This window comes from Tinamus guttatus, unplaced genomic scaffold (assembly GCF_059628265.1).
Source record: "Tinamus guttatus ecotype Peru unplaced genomic scaffold, ASM5962826v1 Tinamus_guttatus_pri_ptg000089l, whole genome shotgun sequence".
NCBI classification, from domain to species: Eukaryota; Metazoa; Chordata; class Aves; order Tinamiformes; family Tinamidae; genus Tinamus; species Tinamus guttatus.
In genome coordinates, this window is record NW_028288623.1 from 716,223 (window position 1) to 738,321 (window position 22,099).

At 44.4% G+C, this 22,099-nt stretch overlaps 1 protein-coding gene across 2 annotated transcripts in view; it reads left to right on the top strand.

The window, feature by feature from the left end:
• The window catches only part of RGS6 (regulator of G protein signaling 6), a 203,554-nt gene that overhangs the window by 176,672 nt on the left and 4,783 nt on the right, over nt 1-22,099 (top strand). Inside the window, exons 15-17 of one of the 2 annotated variants that reach the window (XM_088520437.1) lie at nt 6,066-6,155; nt 12,458-12,511; nt 19,270-19,489. In XM_088520437.1, coding sequence (XP_088376563.1) covers nt 6,066-6,155; nt 12,458-12,511; nt 19,270-19,338 — 213 coding nt within the window. In that variant the 3' untranslated portion in view covers nt 19,339-19,489. Of the gene's footprint in view, nt 1-6,065; nt 6,156-12,457; nt 12,512-19,269; nt 19,490-22,099 lie in introns of those variants that run through there. The other variant, XM_010219084.2, reaches the window with a different exon arrangement.

Genomic DNA, 22,099 nt, shown 5'->3' on the forward strand with positions numbered 1-22,099 from the left:
GAAGAGCCAGCCTGGGGCAGGTTGCTGTCCCCCTCGTGAAGGCTGCAGGACATTCACGGAGGCTCTGCTCTCTCACATGCAACAAATGCATCCCCAGCATGCAGGTAGAGCCAATATTAGCATTCATCGTGCTTTGCCATTATTTATTTAGTTATTCAATCTATTGCTTTATATTGCTTGTGGCCTTTTCTCCTAATGGATTTGTCTGACATTCTGCAAATCTCCTGTTCAACTGGCTAGAGGGGAGCTGCTAGGGCTAGCACGCTTGCAGTACCGAGGGGACTCCAAGTGCACTCTTAAGACTAGCTTCATGCCAAGTCTCAGTGGCAGGGTCAAGGGAGGCCCTGGAACAGTCTAAAGGGCAGGAAGGGGAAAGCCACAGCGAGGAGGTTTAGGAAGGGTAAAGTGGAACTTTGGAGCTGAAATGAATCTTAACAAGTATTTTTTTAGTCTTTCTCTAAGCTCACTATAACAGGCTGAAAAAATGTGCTAAATAAGAAAACTTCTAGTTGAAGCAAGCAATGAATCTGAGGTTTTCCCCTTTCCCCCACAACAGCTAAAGTTCACAACTGTGTTTAGATAGGAAGATGGAGAAATTTCTTATCAGCAAGTTAGAATTTCAAGGCTTGCTGGAATCTTATGGATGTTCAAAGGTCTTGAGACCATTGCACTTGGTCTTCACAGACCCCCAAACATCCCAGGCCTCTTGCAAAATGTCACAGTGGGTGAGGTACAGGTGAGAGGCAGAATACTGTTCTTGTCTCATACACATTTCAAAGGAAAGAGCCAAGATTTTCTGCCAAGAAGAAATTTTCTTAATAGGCAGCAAATTACTGAGCTGTATCAGGTGCTTTGTGCAAGTTATTTTTTCTTATTTTTTTTTCTTTTTATTTTTTATCATTCATTGTTTTTTCCCACATATCTGCCGGGTGTTTCCAAGGCCCTGCTTGGCTGCCACCCCTGCCCTGCTCAGGGTCACTGCTCTTGGACTGCTGAGGGGGAGAGACCTGAGATTGCATTGCGGCGCATTGATTTGAAGCAGGTGCAGCTTTGAGACAGCTTCTGCTATCTCATCCACCTCCCACATTCCCATCTGGATTGTAAACTTTGATTTTTTGTTTTGTTTCCCTTTTCCCCTCTTGTCAAGAAAATTTACAGAGCTTGTCCTTCATCTCCTTCTAAAGATAGGGCATGTGAAGGGAAGAAGCAGAGAGATGCTGAGTCTTATCAGGTTTTTGTTTGGTCTTGGTTTGTTTTTTTTCCTTGTGTTTAAGCTGTAGCTGGGGTGGGATTTCTTCTTTGTTTCAGGGAGTGCTGTAGAAATGAAATTTTCTGTGATTTTTCCTGGCTTGTTCCTTTGTGCATAATTCACTGAAGTGACAACATTTTTTCCCCTTTAAAATTTACTGTTTGTTCTCCTTTATATCGCACAATGGCAACCGGCTGTTTCTGAAGTGTAACTCTCCTTGTAGGAACTTAAGCATTGGCAACAGGCTTAGTGTGCAGCCCACATCGCCCTCCGGCACTGTGCACGGTGCTTCCCAGCACAGACAAGATGTGATTCAGGTGCACTAAACACAAAAGGGATATACGTTTTTCTAAAAATGAGCTGCTTGCAGACACCGTTGCTCTACGGTGTCTTAGTTCAGTGTCTGGGGAAGAACACTTGGGAACGTGTGTAACAGCAAACCTGCTCTACTCTTAGGAAACTTTTAAGAGAATTGTTCATTTATTGGGGAGGAAACCGCCAGCTCCAGCCCACAAATACAGGGCAGCTGAAGGTCCCAGAGGATCCTATCAAATTGAGTGTTTTTTCCATTGGTTATAATTCTAAATGAGGAGTATGCCTTAAAGAAACTTTAATTGACGTTGCTGTGAGCTTGTTGCTGCTGCGCTGCAACCTGTGAGGAGCCTCCGGTAAACTGAGTTTAATGCAAGGTCTTTGCTTTGATATTGGCCCAAGCTGCTAGCAAGAGGTGACTTCCTTGTCTCCAGCCATAATGTCCTGCAGCAGCTGCATGTCCAAAGACGGATGAAAGGGGGATTCTCAGGAGCTTCCCAGAGGGAACAGGAGTGCGTTGCCGATCTCTTGCCGATCAGCGCGTGTGCTACTCGCAGGGGCTGTGGAGCTTGTGCGCTCACAAGGAGGTAGCGTGTGTGTCTCATTAGCTTTCCAGAGCTGTGTGCGCCAAACGTGTCCACTTAAATCATCAAATTTACTCCTGTAGATGGGAGGGAGGAGAAGCACTGTGTGGCTGTTCAGACATTTCAAAGGCACACAGACACTACCAGTAGTGTCCTATCATTTCGTAAGCAGGTTATGACATTAACCTCCTTAAGATATATCATCCTCCACGTATATCCGAATGAATCCATACTTGCTGGGCTACATCAATAGAGCCTTCGGCAGCATGCTGTGCCAGGGACATTTTTCTCTGTAGCAGGGTGCTACCTTGTGTAATGACTTAAGGGTTAGATCACTTGGGAAATTTAATTTGGTTAGTTGGTTGTTTTTTTGGTAATGTGACTCCCTTGAGGAATACTGTCTTAAGAATTTGCCTTGCCCATTAAGAGAGCCAAAAATAATGAGCTCATTCCCTTAAAATAAGCAGGCTTATAAAGAGAGAGTTCTCTCAGAAGAGGGATGGGAAGGCTTAAATTCTTTGCCAGCAGCCTCAGGTATGTCACAGAGCCTGCAAGTGTATAAATTGCACCACTAGAAATGCTGACTGCAGTTGGCAATTGCAGCCCTTTGCGAGAGTTTGCTGCTTCCCAACCATGAGATAAAGAGAAACAAAAGGAGCTGCTCAGTAAATTAGGAAGCAAGAGACTAGTGCATTGCCGTGATAATCCACAGCGAGTTAAAAGCCTGTGGTGCAGTGGGACACGCACGCACCTCTGCTAATATGCCCATTGCTCAAGCTTTATTGGAAGAACATGCTCAACTGTTGGAGCTCCAGGACCTTTTTTATTGCATTTAAAAAGCAGGAAGCTGCTAAGCAATAGCTGTAAATTCTCCCTAGAAAGTTGCAGATTCTTAAAATTTTGGCAGAAAATGGTGGCAAAGAATAGGTAGGCTGAAGATCAAAAGAGATGTCCCAGGCACTAGCATTTCCTGCAGCTTGGTTTGTTATGTAACTGAGCTGAGCACATACTGCAGCCACAATTTTAGCAGGCGCCTGCACGGTGCAGTCTCAGTGAGGATTTTGGCTGCAGCTATGTAAGCTGCCCTGTAGTGTTGTAAATTGGAAGACAGTCTTTGCTGACCTGAACAACTGGCTTAGATTTTCAGCAGGTGCTTCAGAAATGCAGCGCTGTAATAAGTGATTGGTGTATCAGTTGTGCCTCCAATCCAGAGCTTCTCAAAGAAAGCCCTTGGGATTCTTGCAATTAGGCTGGAACGTTTGCTTCTAAAGCTGTACGTGCCCCTCCGTTTCCTTAGACCTAGCCTTCTTTCTTCTTTAACAATCAAAGCCTAGCAATAGTTTTTCATAATTTGAGTGTGTCACTGGCAAAAGGCAGGAGTGGTGATGTTCAGTGATTCCCAGATGTGAAACCAGAGCAAACACCGACAACCCAGTGAGGGGAGCAGCTGGGCTAGGGGTGTGAAAATAGTTGTGTTTTTCATGTAAGAGATTCAGTTAAAATAAACCACAAACTGACTTCTTATCTCAAGAACGAAGTAGTTCTTCATGCTTTGCACCGTCAGATATTGAGTTTGTTCTGTTTTTAAGGTCAGATACACGAAGTCATCTTGACATGAGCAAGAAGGATTGATCTTGGTGTCAGGCAGGCGGGTTGTATAGCCGGCCAGTCTCTGCTCTAGTTATGTTACTCTTTATGTGCAAACATGTAGTGCGATCTGTCCATGCAGCAATGAAAACTGAATGTTATTTTCCGAAGTTTTTACCATCGCCCTGACCTCACCTCAGCACCACACCCCTGGGCTCCCCATCCCAGCACCCTTCATCCCTGGGGGGTGCTGTGGAGAGGATCTCTGCAAGGGGAGAGACTCCAGAGACTCCTTTGACCCTTTAGGACTGAGGCAGCTGCCTCAGCGATGCACCATCTCTGTGCAGCTCTGCCTCATCTACAGGCACAAGACACTGAAACAGGCTGTCTTCAGCGGCCTTAAAGGTAATTCTCAGTGGTCTTCAAACCATCTCCTTTTCCTGAGATGATCAGCTTCCTGAGGGTCCTGGATGAGGAAGGAAACAGACTTACAGGTATGCAGTTGGCACTGGTACCAGTTGGGTATGTGCAGTTGACTTACACCAACTGGGTGAGTTTGAGAGCTGAAACCATTGCAATAAGTTGAGTTTAAGCCAACCAAATCACAAATTCCTGCTACTTGAAGTATTTGAGAGAGCTGCTGATGAAAATCTTGATCCAACCTTATAAACATACATCTTTTCATGACCATATCCACAATATACGCATTATTTTTCCTGTTCCTGTTTCTGCATTTGTGGCTCCTTCTGTCACAAATGAATAGAAATGGTATCCCACTGTTGGATGTGGAATCTTATGGCAGTGCTGCAGGTGATAACATGAAGCTGTGCTTTCGCTTGTGTTTTTCCATGGCGGAAAAGGATCTCGCCTTCACTAAATGACTCTGTTCAAGCATTTCCATTGTAAACTCTTGTGCTGTCCTTCAGAGAGATACAGAAAAGAGGATTTGTTGTGTCTAAAAGCAAAGAGGGAAATAAACCAATAAAAAATATTCCACACCAGGTTGTATCTCAGGAGGTACATTTTATACTGTGTCATAGTAAAACCAGTGGCAGTTATGCCCACGGTAGGACTATACATCCAATAGTGCAAGAAAGCTGGATTAAGCAGTTCTGTGCATAAACAAGTCGTCATAGATTACCCATAATGGTGAAGGTAAGGGGATTCTGCTTGGCTTGTTAACACTGTGAAATAAGCTATGCAACTTAGTCCATTTTGGCTTTTCTGAAGTTTCATGCACTATGGCTGTAGGGCAGGTGAAAATATTTCACATTATATAAATCAGTGTAGATAAAATTCCTCATTAACTCTATAAAAGTGGATCCTTGGGCAAAGTCTGAGAAGTGTCCAGGGTGGCCCTTTATCCCCTTGAGTTCCTTTAGTGTATTCTCAGTCTTTATTTGTCCAAATATTTTGATTTGTTTTTCTTGGTGTTTGGAAAAATATTTATTTCAAATTCAGGAAGAATTAGGAGAAGCACTGACTGCATTAAGGGGTTTTCAGCGGAAAAATAAAAGTTGACCAAGCAAATCGGCAAAAGGCTAGGCAAGAAGTCCTACTGCAATGAAATGCCACCTTGTGAGTTTGAAGATTCGCGCTGGAAGTGCTGTATTCTCAGAGCAAATTTGTAATAGTTATTTGCTGCACATGGAGAGGAAAAAAAAAAAAAGACCCTCTGAGAGGGACTCGCTGAGATAGCTATATATGTACGATATAGACATCCCATGTATGATATAGACAGCCACATCTGAGCTAGTTGTATAAACTCCCTGCATAGTCAGTCAGCCAGATACAGGCTGTTGCAGGACACGATCAGTTTGGTTTATGTTAAGTGTCTGTCTTAAGTGGAGATGAAAATGTGTCCTACCATCATTTCCTTCCACGAACTGCAAGGGGAGCGCTGGCTGACAGTTCAAGTACCCAAGAAACAAGAATCCAAAATGAAACCTGATCATAGGTACAAATTCTGGCATTTATTCCTTCATCCTTGTGACATCCTACTAGTTTCAGACAGGCTGGACACCTGCTTACGGTCTGGTGGTTTCTGAGTCTTACAGTCTTTATGGAATGACACCGACCAGAGGATAACGCCTGCCAGCCTTTGGGGTGAGGGCTCTCTTTCTGGTTTGTGTTTATACAGCCCCTACCCCAGCAGGGTCCTGCCCCCAGATGGACCTCCTGTCCACACCACCGTACAGATAATCAATAAGAGCAGACTTAATTAGAACTTTGATCAGTCTCTCTCCCACTAATTGCCTGTGTTTTAAATCCCTGTGATGTCTAAATGAGTTTTGATAAGAATTCTCTGTCTCTCATTTCCTTGCATCCCACAGGAACACATTTACAAGCTGATGAAGAGTGACAGCTACGCGCGCTTCCTCCGTTCCAATGCTTACCAGGACTTACTGCTGGCGAAGAAGAAGGTATCTGTTGGAAAGGACATGCTTGCATCTTTTAGCACTTCTTGATTCTCACCTGCTGCTTGCTATTTGAAAATGAGAACATTGTTTCCTTTTTTCTATTTTTTTTAATTTTTATTTTTAAAAGAGGAATGGGAGCTTTTTTTTTTCTTCACCAAGGGCACAGGGTACGGCATCCGCATGCCACAGCCTCAGTGTATGTTTTGGGCAAAATATGGAATAGTTAGCAACCCAAGGTACAAAGTATGGAAAAAAATGTTGGTCTTTCACAACTGTCTTCCAAACTCAGTGCAGACAATTAAAATTGCATTGCCTTTGCTGCATGGCAGAGATTATATTTGGTATGAGAAGTAGAACCCATCAATCTATTTGCTGGTGCAAATTTCACCCATTCTGTTTTTTTGCCTCCGTAGTCTCACCATGTGATCTTCCCTTTGGATGCCTTACCTATAAACTTCCCTGTGGTGATTTCTTTTCTGCTTTTTCTCCTTCTTTCCCTTGCTCTTGGCTCCACAGAAGTGGATTTTCTTTTCCTTGAGGAAAGAAATAATTGCAACCCATGCAGTAATCAAGAATTTCAGGCACATCTTTCACAGGAGAACTGGGTTTTAGCTCTTTTCAGCCTTTTTTTGGTATCCGCATGTCCTCTGCCAGCGCTGTGTTTCTGCCAGAAAGCCACAGTACAGGGTAGGAAGGAATGGTTATGCAGAATTAAGGCAGCTCTTATCCAACTGGCTCAGGTCGCTCATTCTGAGGGGGCTGGGAGGTAAGCTACTTATCTTTGCATTTGTGGCTGTGTTCACATGCTTTCTGCACATCTGGACTTACTCCTGTAAGGCTGTGTGTCCGTGTGTGCATATGCATGCATGCACACACGTGTGTGTTCACCTTACGTTTGACTTCCAGGGCAGCAGATAAAACAACTCCTGAGTGCTGCTGCCTGAGCATGCGGTTTTGCATCACCATGTTCCCTGCTGTTTTTTCTGCTGCATTCTCTGTGTGCTGCCAAATTACTTTGCATTGGCACAACACAATGAAATCCCAGTGGTGTTTTTGTCCTGATTGTCATTGTGTGTCCTAAAAGCATGCATATGGTGACAAAAGGAGACAAACCCTTCTGTCTGCTCTGCCTGGAACGACTGGCAGGTGGATTAGAGGAAGGTAATAGAGGGCATGAATTGGCTCTATGTTTGAAAATGTCTACTTTTGAGGCAGTACAGACTAGAAGAGAAAATATGATGCTGCATACATTTGAAAAGGTTCGACATGCCTTGGAGTTCAAAGGGAGAGAAGGAGGTGCAAGGAAGAATCTTCAGATGATACAGATTGAGGCCTTTTGCCATCCTCCTACCCCTAAGAGCCTAGTGTGTGTTACTCCCCCCACAAAGCCTCCCTTGAACACATGAGGCCTCATGTGCTTCAGCACAGGAGATTTTCCTCCTCCCAGCTGAGCCTGTTCAAACCAGAGATTTTTTTTTTTTTTTTTTTTTTTTTTTTTTTTTGCAATCATTGTTTGCTGTCAGATCAAGCCCTGGACCTGTCAGCGTGACGTCCTCATCCCCCCGCAGACTGCCTGAGGAGCAGGTTTTAGTGTCATGTTAACACAGCCGTGAAAGTAAGAATCAAGTTTCTTTTAGAAAGAGCTGTGTGTGCTCAAATAAACACAGCTAGGCACAGAAAGGCTGTAGTAGAGCTGTGTAGATGAGCGGTTCACCAGCTTCACAGGGTGCAGCAGGGGAATTAAGTTACTCCAGGATCTGCACAGCGCTTTGCAATCACATTGCATTGTGCTGGGCATGGGAGCGTTTTTGAAGCAGTGTAGGCATGCTGACAGGAAGAAAATGAAGTTCCTGTATGCTGAGCTGCGTGCTAACATCTTCAGTAACGGCACGGCACGACTTCGGGAGGCACCCTTTAATATTCCTTCAGATACTTGGAAAGCAGAGGGAAGGAAAAGGGAAACAGTGGAATATCAAAGGCTGTATGGATGGAAGACTTAGCTTAGCCTATAGGCAAAATCCTGGATTCCCTGATGTGAGAGGAAATTTAGTACAGTTGTGCGAGGCTTGATGAGTGTGTCTCTTTGGGGCAGGACTGTGTCTTACCCCAAAGACATTATCCTAATATTGCCTCGTACAGAGCCTTACTTTTATTATTTAAAATAAGTAATATCAGAAGAACAACATAATGAGGTTGATATCAATTACGTGTTTGCACAGAGTAAATGAGCATTTCTCTGGCTTGACTCATGTGCTAGTATTTTGTGAGCAAGTTTGTGTCTGTCAGTTGGTGTCTTTTGCCCTGCCTTCCCTCCAGTGCTGGGCTGTGGCAGCCTGAGGGAGCAGAGATGGGAAATAGATTGTGCAGCTAAAGCACAGAACTGAGAGTCACAAAATCCTTGCTCTTCCCCTGGTTCCACTGCTTTTTTCTCTTGTATGATTGTGGGAGGAAAAAAACAAAAAGGTCAGTTTTGCTCTGACTTAAATTCTTGTCTCTGTCAAGTGGGAGTAAGAATAGTTACCTGCTTAGTAGAGATGTTACAAGGTTTAACGAGTGCCTCAAACATGCTTAACGTTTTTTAGATCTGGAGTTTGGAAAGCACCATGAGTTGAAAGAGATGCTTTTCTCCTGGTCTGTGCAATGACCACACAGGTGTAAGCTCTGTGAGTGAGGAGGAGGGAGGGGTAGTTATGGGTCAGGCCTGAGATACAGGGACAGACTTAGGAGAAGGACCAGGGAGGAGAGAAGGAACATATTTTTCACACCACTAATTGAAGCAAGACAGTGGCCATAGGCTGCATGCAGACCACACATACATACTGTGTTAATCCATTTTAGATTTATTTTTCTCCTTTCCTCTCAGTGTCATTATTGCAAATAACCACAGTGCTGTTGGCCTTGATCCTGCAGATTCATGGTGCTCAGCGGGGATCATGGGGTTGGCCCGCAGTGTGGGTGTGATTGGAAGCAATACTCTAGAGAGGAGAAGAGCTGGGTGTTATTCACACAGCAGCCGCCTTCGCCTGCCGGGCCGAAGCAGAGAGGGACGAGGGCAGAGCTCTGTTTGCAAGAGGAATGGCCTGATTTTAGCTCTGCGCTTCCCGCCCGGCCTTTCCCCTGCGGGGAGGCAGGAGCCGCCGAGCTGCTGAGAGCAGCAGGCTCCGCAGCGAAGGCCTCGATGGTGCCGAGGTCCCCGGCCGACTCATCGCGTTTTATTTGCGTATCTGCGCCCCACGCCCCACTTGTGCTGTGCGGAGTCAAGCACCAACCTGCTCGTGTTTCTGCTGATCCACGCGCTGCCTTCGCAGCAGGCAGCAACCATCACCCCCCAGCCCTGCTCTGCCGTAGCCAAAAGGGTGTCCTTAGATGGCAGGGAGCTTTATGTAAGAATGGGTGCCTTGACAAACCTCCTTGCTCAAGTCAAATAGGAAATTTGGCTGGGTGATTTGGCTGCAGAGCAGGGACTTATTCCCTGGGGAAACAGCTGAATCTATTACTTAGAGCACCATGGAGGCGGGGGAGCACCACAGGAAGCTACATTAATGGCACAGGACTGGTTAGACGAATGCTCTGGTGGTTATTTCTGAGGATAAGGGAGAGAGAGGAGCAGAAAAGACCTTGAGGCACTTTCCACTGCTGTCTGTAACAGGAAGGTGCAGCTGTGACATTGGTGGGCATCTTGATGTCAGGAGATTGCTACAATTTGCCTTCTTTAGGAAGAGGGGAGCACTGTTTTTCTCTTCAGCTGGCTCAGGAAAGGCTGAGCTGCGAACCTGCTCTTGGGCTTTTCTTGAGCCCCCAAGTCAGGGAGCTGGGAGCTTTATGTGCACTCTGTTCAGCACACGCTTTTTGAACCGCTGCGTGGAGGAGACAGTGTCAGGGAGCTGCTCCAGAGTGATGAGATTTCATTTTCTGCACCTACTGGGGCTGAGGTGTTCTCATTTACACTGGGGGTGGCCGTTTCATCTTTACCTAAATTAGCTTGTCCTTTGCTGTTAGCTGGTACAGCTGGCAGTGGGTATACAGGCAAAGCAGGACACCCAAGGACAGCCGGTGTCCGCAGCCTGCCCAGGCGCTTCCCGCACCAGAGCTGAGGGAATCAGAACCAAGAAAGGTCCAACCCAGTCTCTCTCTCTTTAGGTTTTAACTTTGCTATTTTTGAGTTTCCTTCCATTGCTCTGTGCGGCCGCCGTGACCCTGATGCCTGGGGGACGCGGGGGAGCTGTCGCTTTGGCAGCACACGGCCGGGCGCGCGCCCTGCAGCACACGGGCCGGAAGAACCGGGGAGCCCGCGGCCCCTTAGACCATTAAAAACCACTAAAACACGACTCGTAGGCTGCAGCCCTCCCACGTCAGCTGCTTCCTGTTTTCCTGGAAAACGTCATGCATCTCAGCACTCAGGTCCCTCCTCGCCTGCCTCCCTCTGCCAGCTCTTCTTTGCCCCCAGTGACGCTCCATTTTTTAAAATGTCTTTGGGCCAGTCATTGCTTTCCATCTTCTCGAGAGGAATTAGTCCTCTGGTTAGCACATAGTCTGTGTGCATGAGACACACGTAGAGGCTCTGCGGTACCCATTCCCTGCTTTGCTGCAAGGTAGCCCTTCCCTTTCTCCTTTCTTCCTGCTTGTTCTTCACACGGCCAGCGTGCTACTCGCTGCAATGAGCAGCCTTGGAAGCAACAGCTGTTGTTTGGGTGTGCTAAACACACCCTCCTAGTTACGATGTTGTCCTGAACATTCAAAGTAATATTCAGCACATGATACTTTAAAAAATTTAATCAAGTGACTGAATGGATCTAAAGTTTTTTCCTCCTAGTGCCTCTAGCTTTCATGTTTCATGCCACTTTGGGGACATAGTAGCTGGCAGTGTGGCTTTCTCAAACGACCTGAAGTCAGGAGGTTGCTTGAGTCTTTTTTCTGGATAAGGAGTGTTGCTTGTCTTAAAGCGCTATGTTCTGGTCTTATCTCTCAGGTTCTCACCAAGAAGAACCAGTCCAGTCTCTGGCTGGAACACTTTGGATTAATCTCTTAGGCATCAGAATGCTGCAGTTTATAACTCCATAATCAACTTGAAGAGAAATCAAAAGGCTTTGCCTAGGCTCATTTGCATGAGTTTTCATCTAGTTTATCTGACACACTTTTGTTTGTTACGTTTTCTGGTTTTGCACTTGGGCTTTTTCCCGGGGTGTATTCTTGCAGCGGCTTAGGGATAGCAAGCAGGCACCACCCCTTCCCATGGGATCCTGAGTTCTGGAGCACCCTCATGCACAGTTTTCACTGAGTCTCTTCTTTATATTTAGCTCCTTAGCGACTTCACTGCATTTTTACTTTCATTTTATCTACATTTCCCTGACTCACCACAAGTTTCTCTCCAAAAAATGCACAATGTTCACAGATTTCTGACAGCAGTGAGGTTTTCTTCCTATGATCGAGTTCCTTGTATGCTCCATAACGTTTTTTTTCCATTGGATATTCTCACAAACATGCCCATAAATTATGTTGTTGTTCTTTGGTAGTGGCAATGAGGCCTCTCTTGTGCTGAATGAATGAAGTGCTGCAGTGAGCAATCTTCTTATGGGTATGTTCATAAAGTCATGATGCAGTTGCTTATCTCCTCCTAGTGAAGTTGAATCTGTTGTCATATATGAATACCCCTGAACTCTAGATACAAAAATATCAGTGCCCCAAATCTGCTTGTATTTTCTATGGTCTTGCACAGATACACATATGTTGTCTTATGTCCCAGTTGAGCAAAGCTTGTTGGAAACCTACCCTCTGGATAAGTAGAAGAGCTCAGGTTTTGGGTTTTCCTGTCATCAGTTCATAGTGATCTTTTTTTCTCCACTACTGAATTCACTTACACGCTCCTTTTTAATATTGTAAAGTTATTGTGTTTTTTTCCATCTTTCTAAGAAAGTAGATGAGAACCTCCAATCAGCTGTTTGGCAGATGCTAACCAGAATCAGAGGTCTCAGCTCAAGCAGCTGCAGAAGAAAAATTCAATGAACAAGAAATCAATAGCTATAAGACACACCAATGCAGAGACCCTGTTTGAACCGTTCAAAAATCTTGCAGGAGAAAAGGTGATATTCTCCAAGAGTAAAAGTAACGATGTATCTCATTCTATAAGGGGTTTTGGTTTCTTATGTTTGCTGTTGCAAACATTGATTTCTGCTTTTTACATTTCTTTTTACATTTTTTTTCCCCTTGCTGCTTCCTTATAGTTTGCTGCCGGTTTGAAAAACTGCATTTAAGCTGAAGGGTTTTTTTTCTGTACTTTTTTCTCCTCACTTTTTTTCCCCGTTAAGCCAGAGAATGATCAAGGTCGTAGAACTTCTCTAGAAAAGTTCACTCGCAGTGTGGTAAGTTCCTTTTTTATTTTTTTCCCTTCCTCCCTTTTCTCAGAACTTTATTTTTAGTTGGGGGGAATGTGGATGCTTAACTTTTTATTTCACCTTTTATTTTTGCAGATAGTATCTTCGCAGCTTCTCTTTTAAAACTGTAGCTCATCTAAACTGTAGCTTTAAAAAATGGGGAGGGAAGGGAAAGCAGAATTCCATAATGCTCATTCTAGCTCATAATCACTACATAAATAAATTGAATTTTGCTTAGATTTCAGTGGAAGGTTGTCTTTTTGCTGTGTTCCCACTGCAGTGTTTGTTGTGGCTTTTCCTTGCGCGGTGCCGTAGAAGAGCATGGTTGTAGCAGTGCCGTTGCATTGTACAGTATCCGTATTGACCGCCGTGCATGGTGCTGATGCCGTATGTATATACACATACATATCACAGCTGCCTTGCTGGGAAGTGGGCTGGGAGGCAGGGAGCGGGTGCAGGAAGGAGATCCAAGATGCAGCATCTCGAGGTGGTGCGGGGTGACCCCAGGCCAGCACCCGACCAGCAGCGTCCACGAGGAGTTAGCAGGTATTGCTGAAGCTCAGGCAGGGTTTGCGTTGATGCACTGTGTGCTTTCCAGGTGCAGCTCCAATCTTCATGTATCACCATCGTTAGCTGCAGGGTCATACCAGGAGAGGGCTGCCAAACAGGTGATGCGCTTAGAAAGCTGCTGTACAGGGATAGCAAGTTTGTGAATGTTGCCATGGCTTTAAAACAAAATTATTGGACTATGTGTATATACGGTACATATGCTTGCATTTTTGTGTGTATGTATGTATATTTATATAGACACTATGTATGTACAGACAGCATATAAATACAAAATGTTTGTGCATACAGATAGAAAAGGGGAAACTGCACAGGTAAGTGTGGGCTGTCGTGCGACAAATAAGCGTAGTGTGTGGGGTCTTTCTGATGCTGTCATGCTAACTACACAGACAAACCCCAGTGTAGCATCCAGAACTTTGTGATACATTCACTGGCACATTTCTGGGGGAATGTATTTGAATAGCTAATACATATACACACATTTAAAATATGTTGCTACCAAATGTATCACTATGCCCATCTGCATATTTACTACTTTCTGAGGCTCTGCCAGAAAGAGAAACAGGCAAAGACTCTCTTTTTAAACATATTATACATAAATATTTACACTGAGAGGAAAATTCTGCATCCAAATTCACCAACTACATAGAAGAATATCTGTCACTTGATTGGACTGAATAGGTTTGTAGTAACACCACTGAAAACAGATACTTCTCTTACATTTGATTTGAAGAGTAACATGACAAGTTCAATTTGGGAAGGTGGAATTGCAACCTAAGTGCCTGTAAAGATAATCATTATAGATTGGTCTGCACTTCAATCCATTTTTGTCATATCAGCTAGCATAGTGTAAACATTTTATTTCACTTCCTTAATACAGATTTGAAATATCATCCTATGATGGCATGGTAGCCATAAGAAATAAGAAAGGTCTAGATTTTTCATACTTCATATTATGGCAGTTTGTCACTAGCATCTGTTAAGAAAAAAAGTCTATGTTGGCGTGTTGTAATATCCTCAATGGGCAATGCTGGTAAAGCAATAACCTTATGGCGTGCTCGGGGGACGCAGTGAAGACAAAATTAATTCTGCATGCTGTAGTTCTCCAGAATGTGCTCTAGCTCCCAGAGCGTGTAGGAGGGAAGCAATTCAGTGGCCCTCGTTCCCAGTGCTCTCCTGCACTTTAGTGTTTGCTCATTAAGGGCTCACATATTCCCACTGACCCTCTGTGGGCATGCTGAAGTTAAGCATACGCTTAGTGGCCTTGCTTGGCTCCCTTTGGAAGGGAGCCCTAAACCTGCTGCTCAAATAGAAAAATAAGAGGTCAGACTTCCAATAATAGGTATAAGAGGACCATCTGAAATAGGAAGGTCTGTAAGTTTGTCTCAGGATATCAAGGAATGTCTTGGGAGTGGATCCCAAGTTGACTGTACTACAAGTTTCTGGTAGAAATGAGCTACCTCCTTGCTGTGCTTTCGTTGGCAACAAGGGAACATCATAAACCCTCAAGGAATTTTCAAAATTGGCTATGGCTTGTAATCCAATACTTTGGGAGATGCCTGAATTGGGGTCATCTTACCATGATAGCACATGCTGTAGACCATGTAGCTTGGGACGTGCAGCATGTAAGCAAGTGTTCTGCCTCCCGAGGCACCTCATGTGCACCTGGCCAAGACCAGGAGGTGCTACGTAAGCAGCACTGTGGTTTACAGCCTTTTCCTTCCCATGGGAACTGTCTCAAAGATTACAGACTCCAGAACTAAAGGGTACAATGCAATTCAGTTTGGCTTTGCTGTGCTTATTCTTTCCATACCACCACAGTTATGTGTAAGGTTATAAGAATATTTATTTATTTATTTTTAATGCAGACCAGATTTTCTTCTGGTATAAAACAGTTATTGTTTCTGGAAAGACTCAGATGCTTCAGGCCTTTTGAAAATCTCCAAATATTTTTTAGCTTATTGTTTCTTTAAATAAGGAAGTTTCTGTTATTTAAGGTCTGATGAAATTCTCATCTTGTAGGCAGCATAGGGAAAACAGTTATGTAATGATGTTATGGTTTCATTTTGCATTGTTGTATTCAAAAGTTTAGGATAACTTTAGAATCACTAACTGTATATGTGGAAGAGGGCTGAAGGAGAAGCATGTAGGTGAGGTAGGTTGAACCACCTTTGACTGCTTGTTCATGGTGCTCTGTTTATAGAGGGGGTAGCCAAGGCCTATTTATAGCCAGAATGTCAGAAATGCCAAACTCCTTAGAAAAGAAATCCAGTCCCTGACCCCGTCAACCCTGGGCCTAACTCCCTCCCATGCTTTGAATTTGCAGGTATAAAATGAGATTGGCTCTTTGCTGTTTCCTAAGGGGCCCTGGGGAAAGGTCGATCTTTGGAAGCGGCACTGACTGCCAGCGGCACCCTGCAGATCTGACAGTCTCTTGCATCCGAGCACTTACTAATCCACCTCATTTAAAAAATGATGGCACTGCACGTGGTGGCAGGTTTATCTTATTACAGTTTTCCTTTTGAATATAGCAAGGATTGACATTATGAAAGCAGAGTTCGCCTGTCTTCCCTCCCAAGTGAAGATAAATGACATCATAAAAATCAGACATCATGTATCATATATGTTATAAATAATACCTGGTACTGAGGTAATAACTTAATTTTAAAGACACACATACACACCAACCCATATATCTACATCTCTCTCTTCTGTCATATTTGATCATCTTACTAATTAAAAGGAGCCTGCTATATTATTTTTAGCCATGTAGTCTCAGCCTAGCTGTTTAAACCACTGTAGTTTCCCATCTGCTTTAGAAATGATTTAATAATCAGATAGACAGAAGCTTAGTTCTCATAAGCTGAGATGATCCTTCAGGGCCAACAGTAGAAGGAAAATATATTTTAATGAGTACATTTAGAGAAACCACTGCTGCTTTCATGTTGCAAAAGAAGCCACCGAGTCACTGCCTAACTTATGCTGGTGGCCATTTACATTTAATAAAAAGGGAAACCGATGAGGGTTTCTTGGCTCCTGAACTGAGTAAGCCCTTTACCTGAATAAGGTATAGAAGCTTCTATGTCTTTTCCTTTAATTGATGGATGGAAGTGAGAGCTGCACAACCTTGGCGAAGTTGGAAGTGTTTCATGGCAGAGCTTGGGCCGAAGCAATAGCAGGACCTGTCCTTTCCCATGCCAGAAAGTGCCATGAAGTAATGTGATAGAAGGATGTGTACTGTGGGTGTCTGAGGTTACCAATGCCAAACTCTTGTCTAGGGTGAGTAAAGAAACTATGGGAGACAATAAATATATGTGTGTGTGTGTGTGTTTATACTTTTGGAGTCTATAGGAAATTCCTTCACTCGTACTTTCTTCTCCCTCCCTCCTTGCTCCGGCAATGACAGCCCAGTGCTGTATATACTGATGTGTGATTTGTGCAGGCCTAGCGCAGCTGCCTGCAGCCTCTGCTTGCATGTGGTAAACTGCAGGCTGTGTTTTATGTTCCACTGTTACAGTCTGTGAAGTGGGCAATACTTAATGAGGAAAGGAGCTCTCCTGTCAAGTCCCAGGGGAATGTGAGTGTACAGGAAGACTTATTTTGCATTAGCAAGACATTATTTTAAAGCTAGAGTAGTAGAAAACATTGGATGTAGAAATGAGATGTGGTATGGAATGAATCAAGAAATCAGATATGAAGAACAGGTTGGTGCAGCTTCATTGACCATAAGAGACAGAACTGCAGTAGTGAGAGGGCAAAACCTGGTAAGCAGGAGTGTCTGTAGTCCTTGCATTAACAGCAGCTGGACCATTTTCTATTTCCATCCATGCAGGACCCTTGTGGGCAAAGTCGCAGACAGACATCTCAACAGCTGAGCAGCCAGCATCACTCCTTGGTTTCTCATGCAGGGATGGCTTTTGCAGGAACAAAGATAAACCTTAAGAAGTTGTACTTGATATAGTTCATGCTCTGTGACCAGGATGCTTTCTGTTTAGAATCTAAAATTCTGTCTTCCTCACAGTAACAATAATGGGCATTTTCACAGTAGTGCTTCATCTGCTTTATTGTGGTAAAGTTTAGATTTAGTCTGCTTTTTGTGGTATCTTCCAACTGTTTCATATTGAACTATCCTTGACTCAGGAAGTTTGTTAGATACCAGGACCAGTGCTTTTGTCCTTCAGCCCACAAGTGTGAAGTTCTAAAGAAATGTAGACTGTGATGAAGTCTAGTGCCCCTAGGAAAGATGTCAAGAACCCTGTTGTCTTTTTGTGGGCTTTTTTTTTTTTTTTTTTTTTTTAAACTGGTTCTAAGTTTCTGCAGAACAGAAACACACCATTCTGGATAGGGATATACCCCTATATCTTTAATGCAGGATGGCAAAGAAAAGCATCCCTAAAGTCCGTAACCTCTCCTTTGAGAGGACCCTTGCTGATGTCTGTGTCGTCTTGATCCCAAACCCACTGCTATCAGTGTGAACAGAGACTAAGGGAATAGTCAGAACATTGCTCAATTCTGTTTAAATCTGGCTGCTGGGAACAATTTGGAATGGCTCTGAAACTGCTCTAGCTTTCTCTGGGATCTGGACTTGCCACCAAAATTGATTGACAAAGTGCTTTTGTGTGTGTGTTTATGTGAAACATACTGTGATATGTGGGATGCCACTGTAAGACTATTAGATAATCTAAAGTCCCCCTGGTGAAAAGACAATGAAAGCTGATATATATGTATTTGTATTAATGATTTATACCTTCTGATGATATAGCTGACTTTAAATACTAGACTCCTGTGGTATTTTTATTACACTCACTGAAGAGGTCAGTTTTGTGCTGAACTCTGTGGCTGTACATGCATCCAGATGCTCCACAGGACCCACAGGAGTCAATGAAATGCAGAGATGATTCAGTCCCGTGTTTACCTGTGGCTCACATTTATACATTTACATTATACAGCTCTGATAACCTTAGTGTCTCCCCTACCTGTGTGGCTGTCCTGTCTTAGCTACTGTAAACAGTCTTCTGTTCCCCATTCTGTGTTGTTATCCTTGTTTTTGCTACTGCTTTTCCATCTTCCTGATCCTCAGCTTCATCCCTGATTCTCGGCTACTGCACCTGACACCCGCTATTCTGGTTATGTCCTCTCTTTGTCTACTATTGGATCAAAGTCCAAGTCACACTCCAACAGTCCTTTTCCTATACTTAATTCATGAGTATTGTGTCGCACATGGAAAGTGTTGATGGGATCTTACCTTTCTCAGGTAAATTTTGTGATATTTTGCACAACTGTCACTGCTGTATTACAAATACTAACCATGAATACAATGAAGAAAGCATCAGACTGGAGAGGAATTGATACCTTGTGCCATCAGGATTCTCTTTTTAACTGATTTCTTCGGCAATTCTATAAAGCTGACAGTGCACCTGTACTTACCCATCACCTTCCCAATTCTGCATAAGTTTGTTGACAGCCTATGAGGGCATGGAAACTATTCACGACCTGCAATACAATAAAGCCAAAAGTTTAAGCTGTTGTAACAAGACAATGATGGCATATAAAGTGTGGCAAGTATAATAATGATACACTGAGATTCTGATGAAGTGGCTGTCAAGAACAAAATTAGGAAGGAAGGTTTTTAGGAAGGGATGCCAAGGTTCCTTAGATTCTGCACCAAGGAAAGCCATCTGTATTGTTCTTTTGAAAAATATTTTACTTAAAACAGAAATCTGCATGCTCAGTACTTGAATTATTAATGAACACTGGCTTTTGCCTAGGTAAAGACACTTGTATTATGTAGGTGGTGGAAAGCATCAGAATGTACCCAGGGCATGAGGACATCCAGTCAACATTCACAACTTCTCATCTCTTTGTTCTCTTGCATATGGCATTAGTTGGTACCTAACACTGTTGAGGACCATGTGCATGGCGTGTACGGTGGCTCTTCACTGCATGCTTGAAGACACAACGTCTGTGCCCGGTATCTGCATTGCACCTCCTCTGCAAAAGTCCGTGCTGCATGGGTCGATGCTGCATGTTGTTCTGCTCAGTAAATGGTGGGTTGCATATATTGCATGTATGCTGCGTAGTCCATTCTATATACAGGGGCTCCTTTAAAAGATAAGTATTGCTAGTTACTGGTGGATGAGTGATTCTTCACTTCCCTTCCTAAAAATATGGCTGTGTAGTGTTGCTGGCGCAGAGTGGCCGCTGCGTTACGCCCCGGAGGTCGCTGCATTCCAGCGGTGGGTGAGTGACCCCTATATATATAGTTTGTGAAGTGCTTTGGGATCCTTCTGGATGAAAGGTGCCATATGAAGCTCAGGATATACCTGCTATTCATTTACTGTCTTTTATTCCAGCCATCCCCAAACTCTGAGAGAGAAAGCTTTGTACTGTCCCCCTGCAGAGAACTGTAGCTGCCAAATTCAGATGCAAAATCCCCTGCCCTAACAAGGTGTCCAGCAGGGTTGTTTAGACCCTGCTGTGACTTTAGCCAAGCTGATTCTAATACTGCAGAGGGGCACCATGTTTCAGGGGCGTTTCTCCTTTCCTCTGCCCGCACAAGGTATTTCACATCTGGTTCCCAGTTCCACTGAAGGGAATTAAATGAATTGAGTCCATTACACACAAAGAGAACCCACCCTGCCTGAAAGCTCAACTGGCAACAGACAGTAAGGATATTTTTTCAAAGTGGCATGAAATAAACCTTTACTACACCACTGCATGCTGGCTGCATTGATTTAACAGCTGATTACTTGGAACAGAGAAGGATATAAGGAATTTATGCTTTATGAGAAAATTTACCATTTTCCTTTTTCTTTTTTTTTTTTTCCTCCATGAATGAAAATTCCAAAAACTGTTTTAGAAGCATTGACACATTGTGTTTCTGAGAGCGAGTGTGCTGCTGGGACTTGGCAGTTGCTAAGTGGAATAGTTGTAATTCTTCTCAGCTTCGCAGCTGCTCGGGCCTCGGTAGCAGCAGGGAGTCTGCCTCTTCCAAGGCCTGGGTTGCTGACCTTAAATTTGGGAGCTCAGGTGTCCCTAGCATTGTGGGTGTTCAGTGCTGAGGGTATGGATGTAGTATGAAAGGACACGCTGGAAATTGGGTGCATGGAGCTTCCCAGGGAGACCCAGAGAAATAGGACTGGCATTTTGCTTCCCCAGGGCCTCATCCTCCCCACCAAGGCGCCAGGACCAAAGCTGGGAACAGAGCCAGAGCTCCCTGTGCCTCCCCAGTCCTGTCTCTTTGTTGAGGAGGAGGAGACAGGCCCTTGCTGCCTAGCCCAAGGCAGTCCATCTGGCGGGGCCGAGGTCCCCCACGTGGGCACATTGCGGCGTGCAAGGCCTCCACAGCAGTTAAGTGACCTGGGAAGATATCGCAGGGGTTACCTGGCAGATTTGAGCTGAACAGACAGGTTGGTGTCCCTGCAGAGGCCCAGAGTTTCTGGCTGTTCCTGTGAGATATTTCCCATTCCGGCTTTAGTGTCCTTCTTGGAAGACCTCTCTTCTGCAGCCTGCCTTCCCCCTTGGGACACATAGGTTGACAGGCAGTCTTCCCAAGCTGGCATGACCAAGTGGGTTGCAGAGGAAGGAGGTAAAATTTACAAGGGCCCCAATAAAATAACTAGGTGCACACAGCAAACCATAGTTTGTACATGACTAAGCTACCCTCACTAGGGAAGCGCATTGATGAGACAGACTGTGGACCCTCTGCCCTAGCCCAGCACTGTGGTAAGGACTAACCTCTACTGCTGTATGGTTTCTCAGGGCCCTCCTTTGGTGTGATAAGTTTAAGCAGTTCCTAGGCTGCTTTAATGCCAAACTTGGCTCAAACATATTCTCAATTTCAAGGGGTCCAAAGTACTCCACACTGGAAGAGGAGCTTTCTCTTGTCACTGGTGGGATGCTAGCAGAGAGCTGATGGAGGTGCTCTTGGAGTAGGTGACTGCTCCGTGGAGTTCCCCGTTTCATACATCTTCCTGTTGTACTGGGATTTCTCACAGTGAAACACAATACCTTGCTGGGAAGTGCAGTAAATTCTCAGAAAATAAAGGGGTGCAGGTAACGTCGGTTTTAATTGGGCTCCAGCACTGATTTGTTCATGTAGTGGTATAACTTGAAAGAGAAAAAGCAAGAGCAAATGTAGAAACCTAATCCGTGGTTTAAGCAGTTGGCTTATCTGTGATCAGCCATAAGGGACAGCGACTGAGTTTGACTTGCTAGTCAAGCCTTGCAGGAGGAGCAGGGCCCCTGTGCAGTGTTTTGGAGGAAGCTCTCAAGACTACTCTCCTGTGAGTGGGTGAGCACCGCTGCGAGCGAGTACCCACCTGCGCTCTTACCACAACAACTGCCTTGCGCCTCTGGTTCTCGCTCTGTGTCAGCACGACGTCCATGGTATTCTGCACTGCCTTTTATGTGCTAATTTAAGTGAAATTTATGTCTGCTATTAATTTCCGTGTCTGTGTTTATTTTGTGTTGAACTAAGTTATTTTTCTTTATTGTTTATGTTTTTATCTCTTTTTCATGTTTTAATTTATGTTACTTTATCCTTTGTTTGCAATGTATCTTTCAAGAAAAAAAAACTAATAAAAAATATTTTAAAATGCTGCAAAAATAAAATTTCCCTAGACTCTGCAGTGCAGTGTAGCATTAGAAAAAATCAAAACACAAACAGCAGGGCTGGAAGCCTTCCTTTTCTTTAGGAGGAAGGCTTGGTGGCAGGACATGGCTTGCCTGTTGATCTTCTCGGAGTGCATTAGCTAACGGGTACAAAGTCCAAGCTGTGCGTGTCAGCGTGTGAAAAACCTCAGCTTCCCGCTGATGGCAGCAAACTTTGTGGTGGAGTCGCAGGCCGGCCGTGTTCTGCTGGAGGAGGCAGGGAGGGAAGGGGCAGCGCCGCTCCAGAGGAGATGGCTTCTCCCCTGGGAAGGTGCTGCCCCGACCAGAGCAGGCAGGGAATGGCCTGGGGAAAGGGCAGCACCGTGGCTGGACAGAGAGGCGAACACCAAGATGGAG